General features: G+C 50.6%; 1 protein-coding gene across 4 annotated transcripts in view; it reads right to left on the reverse strand.

Moving 5' to 3' along the window:
- Positions 1 to 794: 794 nt before the first annotated feature.
- The window catches only part of LOC144152148 (dual serine/threonine and tyrosine protein kinase-like), a 153,310-nt gene continuing 139,503 nt past the window's right edge, over positions 795 to 14,601 (reverse strand). For 3 of the 4 annotated variants that reach the window (XM_077683363.1, XM_077683362.1, XM_077683364.1), the window contains 11 exons: positions 13,821 to 14,005; positions 11,895 to 12,196; positions 11,421 to 11,579; positions 10,064 to 10,167; positions 9,785 to 9,847; positions 8,811 to 9,041; positions 6,990 to 7,385; positions 6,165 to 6,248; positions 5,168 to 5,417; positions 3,600 to 3,870; positions 795 to 2,015 (listed from right to left, as the gene is read on the reverse strand). In XM_077683363.1, coding sequence (XP_077539489.1) covers positions 1,892 to 2,015; positions 3,600 to 3,870; positions 5,168 to 5,417; positions 6,165 to 6,248; positions 6,990 to 7,385; positions 8,811 to 9,041; positions 9,785 to 9,847; positions 10,064 to 10,167; positions 11,421 to 11,579; positions 11,895 to 12,196; positions 13,821 to 14,005 — 2,169 coding nt within the window. In that variant the 3' untranslated portion in view covers positions 795 to 1,891. The remainder of the gene's footprint in view (positions 2,016 to 3,599; positions 3,871 to 5,167; positions 5,418 to 6,164; positions 6,249 to 6,989; positions 7,386 to 8,810; positions 9,042 to 9,784; positions 9,848 to 10,063; positions 10,168 to 11,420; positions 11,580 to 11,894; positions 12,197 to 13,820; positions 14,006 to 14,601) is intronic. The other variant, XM_077683361.1, reaches the window with a different exon arrangement.

Consider the following 14,601-nt stretch of genomic DNA (forward strand, 5'->3'; position numbering starts at 1 on the left):
TGGCTCAAACACCTAGAGTCCACGCCGCTTTACAAGTACGCCAACGTCGTCATCGACTGGGACCGGCTTACGCAGTCCCCTCAACGTTATGCGCGCTATAAAACGCGTTCCCTTCGCCGCTCCGCCTATGCGTCGCATCTACACAGGGGTTCCTGCGAAGGGAGGGTGGAGTTTTTTTTTACCACAAAAACATCTCAACTTGGCTTACGACATTCCCTCCGAAAGCCGCTTGCACCATTCAGTGGGCTTCCGCAGCCGTTGTAAAGTTTGAAACGAAGCTCCACGCAGATTTTGCTCCTTTAGGTCCATTGTATCAGGTGAAGCTGCTTAAACTACTTCAGTCAAGCACTCAAGTATCATTTGTATAACAGTAGTATTATAACACCACCATTTGGTAGAAACATTTATGGTGGGTCAATTTTTTAAAGTGGCAGTTGGAGGCAAAATTTAGGATAATCGTGGCATACAATCACCAACACAAGCAAATGCATTTCACTAGTTTCCCAGTACTTTCAGCCATAATTTTTGTACAGAGGTTACATGCGAAGCAAAACTAGCATTGGTGCAACTTAACCCTAATGCAACTAGACAGTAAGTGCACCTCTGTTTACTTGTGACCATTCTCTGGTGCTGATGGTAAAGAATAACTGAACGCAACATGGTGCTTTGCTTTGCACAGTAGATGCCAAAGCATCACGTCCCCAGAAAGGCTAGTTCTTCACCTTTCAGGAAGCAGGCACTTCAAAACTATGGTTCTCCCATAATCGCCGAAAGAAAGGCTCTCCACTCCAAAATCAACACATTTTAAACTCTTTTATTTTGTGCACAACACACGCACAGGACAACATTAATATTTTTATCAGTATAACCAGGCTCATCTCGCTTCGGGCCATAAAAAACACTCGCACAGATCATTAGTACTTAAAACTCTCAACACGCGCAACACATTTACACAACTAAACTAACCGGTTTTATTAACATTATGTACACAAAAATGTAAAAACTCCTCTGTACATTCTGAGCAGGCATCAACCGTGCAAGCCCGCTCGTCAAGGTCAGTAGTTGGTTGAGGGAACGTTTTCCACTCGTCCGCACGGGAAGTTCATGTCAGTTTGTGGAAGAAAAACAAGAATGAAGCAGCGCAGCAAGGGAAAATAAAATAAAAAAATATAAACGAGACAAAGCTCGTTAGATTGACAAACGACGACGATGCAGGGCTGGGCTTAGTAACACAAGTGGTGGCGATAGATTTTGATAAACAAGTCCCCACTTTCGGTCACTGCATCGACGCCTCTGGGAGGTACTCGTCTGCAAAGAGTGAACAAGGGAGGGAGAAGGGCACAACTAAATGTGATTTCACGTCTACAAGTCCGTGCAGATCAGACGCGGTGGTCACTCGGGGCATGCGACATGCTTCATCCTTAACCGGCGGAAACTGCGCCGTAAAAAAGATCTGGGAACGTGACACTCCTTACTGTAACATGCTTCGCGCATTGCCTCGCGAGCACAAAAGAAGCATGCTAAGCAAAGCAAGGCCTTAGCAGAGTCCTCAAAAGAGCTGCGGCAGTGCGTTCACAGTGCAAGTTCCGTAATACGGAAGTCTGCATCCCTGAAGTGCAGATACTTACATTCATAACACACCGGCATTCAATGTAGGGCATACTAAAAACCGCCAAGGGCTCGGACATGCAACGCCCAACCATTCACAGCATGCCAACCGTCAATTTTGAGTTCTCACCGGGCAAAAATAAAAAAATAAAAGGAAGCCCAAGAGCAGCAGACAACATTCTCGTGTTTCCGCATTCTCCGTAAACCCAACCACGTGGATGCAGGATGCACCATTTTTTGTTGTGATTTTTCACCTTTTCTTTTTTTTTTTCCACCTCCGACGTTAGGACGCTACGAACAGGCTGCGAGAATTTCGACAGTGTTCAAGGATGTCGGCGGCACAAGCCACAAAGCGCTGCATGCGTGTTATGCTGGGCAACACAGCAAGTCCCTTTGTGCTTATCCATCTGATGAAGAGTGGGGAGAGAGAGAAAAAAAATGAACACTATAGATTTGTTTTTCCCCCACAATCGCAAACAGCAAAAGTGAAGAAGATGACAAGGAACACGGGCAGACAAATGCACTGCGCTAGGTGTTAGGATAGCACATCCAGGTACAACAAATGCACTCAGCGAAGTGTTGGGACGGTTTGTCCGAGTCAACATGCCTTGTTACAGCGTAGCAAGAGTTTGCGAGAGCATTTGAAAGAAACGCCGCGATTGAACCCTCACACTCTTGCTTGGAACTAAAGCTTACGTACAGTGTAGGTTTGTCAGCCAAGGAAACAGTACAAACAAAATGAAGTGGACGACAGACCCAGTATCCCCCCCCCCCTCTTCCTTTTAAAGCACTGTAACATTTGTACTAAAGGAAAGAAAATTTGCTCAGTCTCTGCAACTTCCTTTACTAAAAAATATTGGAACAAGCGCTAGCGTTGACGACTTTGCAGCTCTTCTAAAGAGGCTGCTTTGCACAACTCCTGACGACAACCGAAAACCTGTTCATTCTGCCTTCCGCACACTTCTCGTTTTGCTACATAGCTGTCGGTGTGTCGTGCCATCACAGGCTTGGCCACTCCCCTTGCTACAACTGCTGACCAACAAGCCGACGTATTTGTGCAGTTGTCTTTCCAAGTGAAAAGCAGAGGCGGCAGAGTGGATCCATGAACGCGTTTTGTTCGAGGCCATTTGTACTGTAACCGTCACCCCGGTATGCAGATAGAGGTAAGGATAAGCTAAACGATGAAGGAGGGGGGGGGGGGGGGCACTACAATGCTGGGAAGAACTAGTTCGGACTGAGGCATTGCCGAACTCCAGTATTGCCGCCTCAACTTGGACAAAGCGAAGATCCCTCAGCAGACAGCTGTACTAGCAATGAAGGATGAGTAAGGGGTCAGCCAAGACCAGTTCCATGAGTGATGAGAGAGGGAGAAAGGCAGGTCCCATTGAAAACTGCAGTGCTTCAGTGCGTTTGTGGCAGACAGTTGAGTGCCGATGCCGAAGCTTCAAGGAGCCCTTCTCTTCAAGGAGCCCTTCCCGTTCCCATGGGAACGTAGTACCGTTCCCACATGTCTGCATCATTCGGCTACCCCCTTTGCTTGCACACTGCACCAGATAGTAGGTACATCTTGTGGCATCGTTGAGGGACCAAAGAGAGCAACCAAGGATGATAAAAGTGGCTCACTGATCACTGCCAATGCCCACGCATCTCAAGGACAAGTTGGGTGGGAGGAACCATGCCGCCACCCCAACTGTGGCTAGCACACGGTTTGGCTCTGTTACATTTACAGTGCCGTCATTCGCGCCGGGTGACAGCTTCCAGCATCCCGGATGGTGCGGATGCCACTACCAGAGTCCGAACACCGTAACCGAGCGCAGTATCGTCCAGGCTTCCGTCACATTGTCTCGACACTTCTGCTTGACCGGTGCAAGACGCGATAGTTAGAGACAGAGAAGGGAGCAAGCAGGCAGGCGAAGTCACACAGTCTACGCGGTCATCGTCACTCAGTGCTGACGCTGAGCTGTTCGGAGACCGGGACGGCCAGTTCGTACTTGTCCTTGGTGGGCTTGATGGGGCGGCAGGGGTAGCCGTAGTTGCTGGCGGGCTGGCTGGCGCTGAGGCTCTCGGAGAGGCGCTCTTCCCCTGCGTCCTGCTGGCTTCGGGGGGCAGAGGACGACTCCCGCTGCTGCCGACTCGAGATGGCCTCGAGCACGAGCTCGACGTCGCCGAGAAGAGGCCGCTTCTGGGGGTCGCTCGCCCAGCACTGCTCCATCAGCCGCCAGCACGCATCGTCAAACTGGGGCAGACGCTCGGGACGGGCACCTGCATTTCACAAGGGTTCATCCTTTAAAAAAACTGCATTTTGACAAGGCTTAATTAGGAACATGTGCATCATTGCCATCTCAGCAGTTTGCACTAATATCATGCAAAGAAATGTGTTCGTGGGAATTTCAATGCACCATATTTGCAAACTGGGACTACAGCGGAGGGGTTCAGGTACGTTTAAAGCTACCGAGGCTTTTTGCGACAGGCACCAAATAGCGCACAACTGCACACAATAGCATTTTACCTCATACAGAATTACTGAGGTTGCAGCCCGGAACAAAACCCCCAACCCCAGGCATTGGAAGAAAAAGCATCCATGCAGTGTTTCTCGAGAAACCATTTGCTTCTAGGCTTTGGCTGCTGTCTCAGAGTCCAAGGCATGCCCACTTGCATGGAAACAAATGCCAACCCTCATGTACTTTCCCCTCGATATCCTGTTTGGTTGATTGATTGATTGTAGGGTTTAACGCACCGACGCAAGTCAGGCGATTAGGCGCGCTGTAGTGGAGGGCTCCGGATTAATTTAGGCCACCTGGGGATCTTTAACGTGCGCTGAAATCTCGTACACACGGGCGTTTTCGCTTTTCGCCTCCATCAGAAAAGCGGCCGCCGTGGCCGGGAATCGAACCCGCGATCTCGTGCTCAGCAGCACAACGCCTTAGCCACTGAACCACCGCGGCGGGTTAAAATGCTATTGCGTGCAGTTGTGCGCTCATTCAGAATTACTGAGGTTGCAGCCCGGAACAAAACCCCCAACCTCTGGCATTGTAAGAAAAAACATGCATGCAGTGTTCTTAAGAAACCATTTCGTTCCAGGCTTTGGCTGCCGTCTCAGAGTACGAGGCACTCCCTCCCGTAGGAAAGCAATAAATGCCAACCCTCGCGTACGTCCCCTCAATATCCTGTTTGAACACTGAAAGTACAAGGAAACGGGCTTGTCATTCAAACCCGAATGTGCAGTTGCACCGATGGCCAAGAGAACAGCGATCCAGACAGGCCAGACAAAAAAGAAGATTCAGCTTTTTTGGGTTTAATGCATCGGATCTATACCTGGGCTATGCGGGGTGGTGTAGTGGAGGTCTTAGGCTTAATTTTGACCACCTGGGGGTCTAACATGTACCAAAATCTTGACACTGGCATTTTTGCTTTTAATCCCCACATAAAAAGTGGCCATTACGGCCAGAATCGAACTCTCGCATCCCTGGGCTCAACATCACGCCTCAGCCACTGAGCCACTGCGGTGGGTGGCCAAACAAAGAAGCAGGGAGGAAGAGAGAAGGAGGAGAGGACGCACCCTTGCGGACGCAGGACCACAGCTGGTCCTTGGTCTGGCATTGCTCAAAGACATAGGGCAGCTTGACGTGCCCTGCGCAGATGTACCAGAAGAGGATACCGAAGGCGTACGTGTCCACGCTGTTGTCGTAGCGGCCCGTGAACAGCTCGGGGGCCATGTGAATCGGGGTGCCCACAATGCTGCCCGACATCATGGCCTCCGGCTTGCAGAAGCCCAGGTCAGTCAACTTCGCTCGGTTTGCCCGGTCCAGCTGCCACCCAAGAGGCACCAAAGAAAAGAAGAGTCATTGCGTGGCAAATGCAAGCGGGCACAGAACGATGCCCTGCGGCATACCTGTGGATGGGTTTCGCGGTACATACTGGCGGCGCGAGCCATCAGTAGCCTGCCACAAGGGGATACTACCACAGCCTTCAATTACCACAACTACTCAATCCTAGCACTAACTCACAGATAATATTACAGTGAAATCTTTTTCTGAGTCAGTACCAACCTTACTCTGCAGTGAATGCAAGTGGGGACAGAACGATGCCCTGCGGCATACCTCGCGACAGGCTTTGTGGTGCAGTACAGACTTGCAGCGGGAGCCATCAGTAGCCCGTCACATAAAAGGAGACACCACCACAGCCTTGAATTATGGCCATTCAATCCTAGCACCAACTTCCAGAGAAAGTTAGTGAAGCCTATTTCAGAACCAATATGCACATGAATATACAAAATTTTCTAATTGTACTTAAGGCTCCCAGTAAAAACGCCTTCAATGCTCTCTTGGTGAAACGAGTTGACATGAGCCCTTTTTGTCCCTCCGAGTCTTGCTGCAAGAATTTTATCACGAGCATTTATTACACATCCAAAAGCGAGGAGCTATGTCATTTGCCAAAAAAAAACCCAACTTCACCTTGACTTCATGGTTAGCAGAGTTTTTTCATTTTCTGGAGAGTTCTCAGCTTTCCCAAGAAAATATATGCATAAATGTTTACACAAAGGCAGCAGAACATACTAGGACATTCTTGAGCTTGATGTCTCTGTGCACAAGGCCCTGGCTGTGGAGGAACCGGATGCCCTGAACAACGTCCAGAGCGACCTGCATATACCAAAGCACAGCAGAAAAATTTACGACTTGCCAAAAGCAGCATAAGGATGTGACACTGCGGTCACAACATTCAATTAGCTTTCGAATTCACATTCAAATGTACTTACTTGGAATAAAACCCCAAACTAAGAGCAAATTTATAAAATTGTGGTAAAAAGTACTGCCAAATACGACCAACAACACAGCTTGCTAAGGGCTCCCCCAACTTCTATGAAATGACAGGTGCTTGAACAGCAGTTTTTGTTCAAGCACTGCCAGCAACAGCAACAAACAAGACAGCAAAAGACAACACATGGCGCTGTCTTTTCTTGTCCCGTTCGCTAGAACTGTTTTGGATTTCGTTAAATATGCACCCAGGAGTTCAAATTATTGCCTGGGCCCCGATGGTCAAAACCGATGACGCAGCCAGGGCTGGTCAAGGTTATTGAAACTCCCAAACACTCTTCATTCGCATGATTGACCTTGTGCTACCAGCAGCTCAACATGCAAGATGTCACAAAACGACTGAGACAGCACAACAAAATTTTACAAGGAAGCACTGTACCTCCAAAAGCCAAGCTAAGCCGAGCCGAACACCTACCCGCAGCCTGGAGAATCGGCATATAAGAACAAGTTTTAGAAGGAAGCATGGTTCCTCCATTAGCCAAGCTATATCAAGGAGAACCAGCATGAATGAGTGAGTCTTACGACAAAATGTTGTTCCTTCAATCAATAGCCAAGCCAAGTACGCACCCGTAGCCTAGAGGGCCAGTCGAGGCCCGCACGCAGGGCGGTGTAGAGGTCGCGCTGCATGCGGTCCATGACCAAGAGGACGGCCGGGGTGGTGCCGCCGGCGTAGTTGTGGTCAATGACCGAGCCGCGGATCTGGACGATGCGGTCGTGGTCGGGCACGCTGCGCGTGTAGAAGAACTCCATGGCCAGGTCGTTCCAGTGCTTGTCGTCGGGGGGCACGACGGACTTGACGGCGCAGGGCGACCGGCCGCCCCAGGGGTCGCTGGCGTACACCACCCCGTACTGGCCCCGGCCCAGCTCTCGGCCCAGCTGCGGCACCCCGTGCAGGATCTCGTCCCGCAGCGAGGTGCTCTCCAGGGCACACCGGGCCAGCCGAGGGGCGTGCAGCTTGCGCACCTGCATCGGGGAGCCCCAGGGAAGGTGTTAGGGAAGGACGCGCGGAACTGGGGAAAGAAACAGGGAATTAGGGAATGGAGTGGAGGAAGAGGGTCGGCCAGAATATGCCGATGCAAAACCACGTCATTGTCCCGGATTGGATGTAGTGCGCCTCCAAGGGACACAGGCCAAAACGCCACAGGGAGCATCACAGAAGGAATTGGAGAATGAAATGGGGAACTGGGGAAGCACTGGGGAATAGAATGAAGGAAGAGAGCTGGTCTGGATACGCCGAGGCAAGGATTCATCACTGTCCTGGAGTGGACATCAGTGATGATGGCGACCAGTTTAATGGCCCAAGGGTAACAAAGGAAACAATGAGGTGGACGTAAAACAGGCTGATGAAGAGGCCCCTCCCACTGACTTCCAACCACTTCTGTCCTGCACAGTCTTTCTCATTGTTCCTCACTAAAATGTTCTACCTTGTCCTTTTTATTGAGTCACTGGTGTTTTATTTTTAGTTCTGTCTCTTGAAAGCCACCCTGTTAGTTCTCACTTCTCCACATTACATGCTTAGTCCAACTCCACTTCTTGATTGATTGATTGTAGGGTTTAACGTGCCAACGCTACACAGCCGGGGAGCGTCTGCACCGGAACTGCCGTAGTGGAGGGCCCCAGATTAATTTTGACCATCTGGGGAACAAAGTGCGTCAAATCTTGAACACACATGCGCATTTTCGCTTTTTGCTTCCTTCAGAAAAGAGGCCGCCAGGACTTGGACTTGAACCAACATCCTTGGGGCCAACTCCACTCCTGTATCTTAATCTGAGCTGGGATACTGTCCACCAAGTTAGGCTTGTTTCTACTCCTATCATTCTTCCTTTGGTGGCAAGTATTAGGGTCGCACAAATCAAAGAGCTGGCCACAATCACTCCAGTGATTTATCACTGAAAATGCTGCAACATTCTGCTTCACTCTGGCTAACAACGTTTAAGACAGATTGTTCTGAGCAAGGTACTCAGAAAAAAAAAAAAAAAAAATCACCCAATGGTGCCACCTAATTACAATTATCACCACTAAAAGTGGAGGCATGCAATCTGGACTACAAATGCCAACAGTAATCAAAGAATCATTCCCAGACAAATTAGATGCAGTTCCAGGCTTTCCTTGACAAAAGGTGTCACCCAGTCAGGCATCATGTGAATTCACACTGCTCATGTCGCCTGTTTCAACAGCTTTGGCTGGAGCACCCTCCTGAAGAAACACCATTCACGTCCAAAAGCTGCCAGAAATTTTTCGCTTCTGCCGGCAACGGCTAGGCGATTGTGAAGTCATTGAAGTGGGAACGAAGAAACAAGGTTCCTCCGGTGCCATTCTATGGTCCAGAACTTTTAGCCAACTATCACCCTGTTCAGCCAGTCACACACACTTGGTTGCCGCACGCACCTTGATGCGCTGCGTCTCGGTGCGCTCCAGCCGGCCCGAGTGGACGGCCTCGAGCTGCCGCATGGCCGCCTGGAAGTGCTCGTGCGAGGCCCGCAGGCGTTCCCGGAACTGCGAGCAGATGCAGCGTGCCAGCCGCCACTCGCTCAGGGACTCCAGCATGTCTGCCGCCACCCGCTGCCGCCACTCCGCGTCGATCCGGGGGGGCGTCCGCCCGGGGAGCGTCTGCACCAGCTGGGAGGGAGACGGTGTTAAAGATTTCAGTTTCAATTTATTTCACTATTAACTAAAGGAGGAGCTCCTCAAGTTGGAAAACTGTCAGGGGGAACCTCCTGTTATTAAATAAAATGAATGAAGAGTTCAATTTTACGATTGCAGTAGTACTAGGGGAAAAACGACTAGGGGGTGCCATTCCTGACAGTTTAGAGCGTATTGAAAGACACTAAGAGGGGTGTCCCAGGTACAGCTTGCACGAGGAGCACAGCTCAAAGAGGTGCTTGGTAGCTCTAGCCAGGCAATTCAGGAGGCCCTGGTACACAAAGCTAGAGAATTCATGGCTGGCCTTCGCCGAGCCGCCACCAATCCTCGGTGATTAGCTTGAATCTCTCTCTCCCTCTCCCTCCCTCCTTCAGCAGCCTACTGTTGAAACGAACAAGTACCCAAAACACCAGTCCCAGATGGGCCTTCCTTTGTCCCAGCTGGAAATATTGCTCCTTCAATACTAACATTACATGTTCGGGCTGAATAAATTATTTTCATCCCTACTGGCTAGGTATACAAGCAAGTTTTCAAGGGTAGCTTGTGTTGTTGCTCAACTTATCAAGCAAAAGCTGACTGATCTGCGAAAACAAGCTGCTTGGTTCGAAAGTCAGCCCCTAATTGTGGCTGTAGTGCATTTTTGAAGTGCGAACTACACACACAAGCTAGTGACGCAATGTTACAGGAAACCAGGTGGCGAACGCTTTTACTGTGCTCACCTGCTTCATTTTTTCCCAGAGGACCCAGAGAAGCGACGAGCTGGTCTTCACGGTCACTTCAACCTGGCAACGAAAAGGAAGAGAAGACATTGGTTATACGACAAGATGGAAAGAACCCCTCATCAGCATCAAAATGCCGTACACCGTTCAAAAAGCAAAACAATAGGCCTACAGCTCGTGGGCTGCCTCGGCAGCATTCTCAACTGCACCGAATGCCGCTGAAACCATGCGGCCAGTTTGCGCGACAGTACGTACGGAACATATAACGGCAACACCCACCTGGTACGCAGCGTTGAGAATCTGCTTTAGAGCATTGCTGGCTTGCATGGAGTCGTCTTCCTTGCACACACCCTCCAGGCTTGCTAGACACCTCTCTAGCGTGCCTGGTCAGAGACAGATAAGGAGCCAAAATGCACGGTTAAACATCGTAGGCCCATAACATTTCAGTGGCTAACACATCCTAAACAAACTAAACGTCACTAAAACACTAAACATCACTAAAACATCCTGGCTAAAACACTTAGTATCCCTGAAAAAGCTGTCGAGTGCACGAAGTGCAAAAATGAACCTTCAGACTGGGCAAGCTTGACAACTACTGTATTTACTCGCGTGAATCAAAGAACGCCACGCAGGAGACAAACGGCGTGATACCAAATATGGACAAGAAAAGGCCGACAGCCAATCAGAGTGTGCCGTGTAGAGACCAGAGGGTTTAAAAGCGGGGCAGACAAGGAGAAGGGGGGAGGCAAGAAACCACGAGGCAAGAGGAGCACGCGAGCTTCAAGGAACGAGCCAGGGGGACGCAGCGAGGTCACCGACTATGCCTACCAGGCCTGGGCAGGTGCGGGCCGACCTTGTATCGGCTGCGGCGTCCTGGCCACACCGCGAACCTGCGTATTCATGGCCCCAGCGGCGATGGTCGGGCACCTGCAGCCAGCATCCACGCTCCGCCGACCATCGCTTCGACGGCCCCGAAGGGCTACGTTTGTTCCAGGACCTACCTGGGACCTCCAGTGGCAGCAGCTACCATGGGGGTAACCACCGAGGAACTACTGTAGGACGCGCAGTGCCAACCCCGTCCACACGACGACCGCGCGCAGCGCCGCTGCCATCACGGCGAGAGACAACAGCTACCACCGCATCACGGCCACGCAAGGGTGTGACACTTCAGCGCCAACGACCGGGGTAGGCCAGTCCATTAGGGACACTCGTCGTAGGACACAACTAGAAAGTAGTTGTGGTAGACACTTGTCTTAGGACAGTGTTGTTAGTTAATGAGTGTATTTTAAAGAATTGTGTAGAAACTTCATTGTGGAGACGTTTTGCTTTTAGTGTGAATTGTATTTCAGGATATTTAGTTAGGGGTTTGATGGTTGATTGGTTTGGTGCTGTTTGTAGCTAGTGTGGTTTGCCTTAGGGATTTACAGGTGTGTGCATTAAATGCGTGTTCTGTTAAACCTGTCAACGGCTTTCCTGCATCCATCTACACCTCCCCATCATCACGTGACAATGAGAAGAAAAAAAGCCAGGAGGAGAGATGAGATGAGATGAAATTTGGGGGGGCCAAAGAATGGAATCGGATGACATTAGAAGCCCATGGGACACCACAGATGAAGCACAGGTCCTGCTCACTCACCGACGAAGCTCTCGCGGAGGCAGTTGACAGAGCCGACGAGCTTCTCAGCCACGGCGGCATTGAGCATGCCCAGCACCAGGTCCTGAATCTGGGCCGTGCACATCTGCAGGGCGCTGGCCGTGGGCGGGGAGGCCTGCTCCCCTTCGTCCACTATCACCCCTGGTAGTATTGGAAGGGGAAAGGGAAGACCGTGTTCACTTACAACAATTCGGGAGATCCTACTGATGGTGGGAACAAAAGCCTTACTAAACTGTGGCACTTTACGCACACCGAGACAAAGGCCACTACAGCTTCGTACACGGTGTAATGTAAGAGGGCAGCTATCAAATTTGCAGGCGGAACGTAGCACACAGCAAACGATTACACATAATTTAAAACGTGGCTTATGAGGTAACCTCCCTTAATTTAAACGAGGGCCCATTAAAAAAGCTGATCACTCCAAGTGAATGTGAGCAGCGTCCTCTGCAGCTGTACCTTCGAAGCGGTAGTCAGCGGCCCTCTGGAGCACCTCTGCGCGCATGCCCTCGATGGCGCCGACGATGAGCTGCCGGATCTCCTCCTGCTTGTGGCTGGCCACCTCCATGAGGGCGTGGTACAGGCCGGTCTCCTGCTTGCGCGCGTAGGCCAGCCGCTTGGGCGTGATCATCATGTCGCGCGTCATGTCGAACGCCGTCAGGATGAACGTCCGCAGGCAGTGCAGGTGGGTCGTGTTCAGCAGAGAGGCCGCACTCACCAGCAGCGACTGCAGGGCACTCCGCACAAACAGGCACGCGTTGCTGCAACAAGGGGAGAGGGAAGGAGAACCGCTTCAGTCAGGGTCGCAGTGGAGTCTGGATAACACTTCAGTAGGGACGACCACGGACCTCCAACACTAGAGTCATACACTAGAGTCATACACTAGAGCCCGACACTAGAGTCCTTCAAGACCATAACCCTGCAGAAGCCACAGTCCTACTGGGACCATACAAGGCAGGTGCTTCAAGGCCACCGTCTTGAGAGGACCACTGTATTGTCAGGTAGAACGCAGCCTACCAAGATGCTTTGCTACAATTAAAGCAGCAAGAACAGCAGCAAAAGAAAGATGTGTGGGATTGCAGTAGTAGAAAACCATATTCCAGAAACCCCACAATCAAGCTATGATTGATGCCACGTGAATTATTCATGGGCTCCCGAGTTCTTTTTTCTGCATACTGCCACTGAAGCATGTTGCAACAGTGTAAGAATGGCACAAAACCAGCCACAAGGCAAGCAAAACCATGAACACTTACCAAAGGGTAAGGGTAGTTACCAAATTGCGTACTACAAGGAGGATGCAATTTGATAACTACATTTACATGCAATGGTAAGTGCATTATGGTATCATGCAAAAGCAAGTCAATGCGCCTGACCATTCCTGGTTATCCCGCAGTTATTTTGGTTACGATGCAGTTATACTGAGCATGCAGGTGTTTTTTCCTCAGCACCTGGCAAGCCAGACAGAAAACTTCAGTCATCCCCCCCCCTTACTGACTCGGCCACTAGGTTATTCATTTCCATGCCTATAAATTTCTTGACATGGTCGATCGATAATTAGCACAATACTGTCTTCCATATACAAGTGGGCAAAGCTTGGAGTGAAGTCTAGTAGTCTAGCATCCAAAGCACGAACGTTTTCTTTTGTAGACTTACTGCTGACTTGGCTGAAGAAGCAGGCAGAATGCGAGCAGAGAGAGAAAGAGAGAAAGAAACGCACAGACAGGAAAGTAAGAGCAAGGAAGCCAAATACAGAACGCGTACAAAGGAGCAAGGTTCCGACAGTTCAGACTAGCGTTGCAGTAGCATACCACAAATACAAATGGGAAGCTGCAGTCTTGCATACCAAAGCTCGCCTATATTGTTTCTGGAATGTGCACGTGGGAAGAGGGAACAGTTTCTAACAACACAAAGCCAACGACAGATGGCTTTCCCTGTACCAGCCGAATGAGAGCAGTTAGAAGCAATAATTGGTGCACTTGGAAATCGAATACTCTTGTCAGATAATTACAACATAAGCAGGCCAGGGTGACCCAATCTCACGCAAACCTATTCTTTAACAGAAATTATTTCACTCATCAGCCAGTTTCGCCCACCAGTTTTTCATCGTAAATTGACTTGATTTGATTGTAGGGTTTAACGCGCCGACGCTACACAGGCGATCAGGCACGCTGCAGTGAAGGGCTGCGGATTAATTTTGACCACCTCGGGATCTTTAACGTGCACCGAAATCTCGTGCACACGGACGTCTTCGCCCTTCGCCTTCATCAGAAAAGCGGCCGGGAATCGAACCCGTGTCCTTGTGCTCAACAGCACAGTGCTTTAGCCACAGAGCCACCGCGGCGGGTGGGCAGCCACTCCTTGCACGCCACTGACTCCGTTACTCACTGTGCAAAGTCGTCGAAGTTCTCGATGAGCTCGGAGCTGGCCGCGCAGCCACTGGCGCAGCGCAGGTTGGGCCGCCGCCGGTCGGGCCGCTTCTCCGGCAGGAAGTGCTTGGAGATGTAGCCGAGATTGTACAGCTGCTGCTGGGCAGTCACTGGCAGCGTGATCACGGACTTGGTGGGCGCCTCCTGAGGGAGCACAACACACAGACAAAGGGGGGCACCCACACAAGGTCAGAGGGGAGGAACAGGGCGGTGTACTCAGCATTCCTACCAGGATGTACAAGTGTTGTCAGAAGTAATGCACGGGAGCTGTGGCCGAACTGCATAGGAGCGCCGGGTAGCTGCACCAGCGGCAAACGAAAGGACGAGAACATGCATGCACACCTACCGATGCCGATAACCCACCTATACACCTCAAAACACTTCTTTTAATCCGGCTTCGAGCACTCTTCGCAGCATACTGGTCTCAACAATGGCACTGAGAGCAGAGACACCTGACAACATCTTTGGCACACTTTTAGCGCACACGATCTGCCGGAGAAGCGGCACTCACAGGAATCTGCAGTGACAGGTTTTCTTTTTTTTAAATTTTTAGATGTGTATGCTATCAGCACCATCGCTGAGACCAGTATGCAATGAATAACGCTAGAAGCTGGGTTAAAAGAAGTGTTGAGATGTACAGGTTGGCTATCGCCATCGGGAGGTGTGCATGCGTGTTCCCGCCCTTTCGTTTGCCACCGGTGCAGCTACCCGGCGCTCCTATGTGGTTCGGCCACAGCTCC

The sequence above is a fragment of the Haemaphysalis longicornis genome, unplaced genomic scaffold (assembly GCF_048455015.1).
Source record: "Haemaphysalis longicornis isolate Haplotype H1 unplaced genomic scaffold, Haemaphysalis longicornis Haplotype H1 scaffold_9, whole genome shotgun sequence".
Classification (NCBI taxonomy): Eukaryota; Metazoa; Arthropoda; class Arachnida; order Ixodida; family Ixodidae; genus Haemaphysalis; species Haemaphysalis longicornis.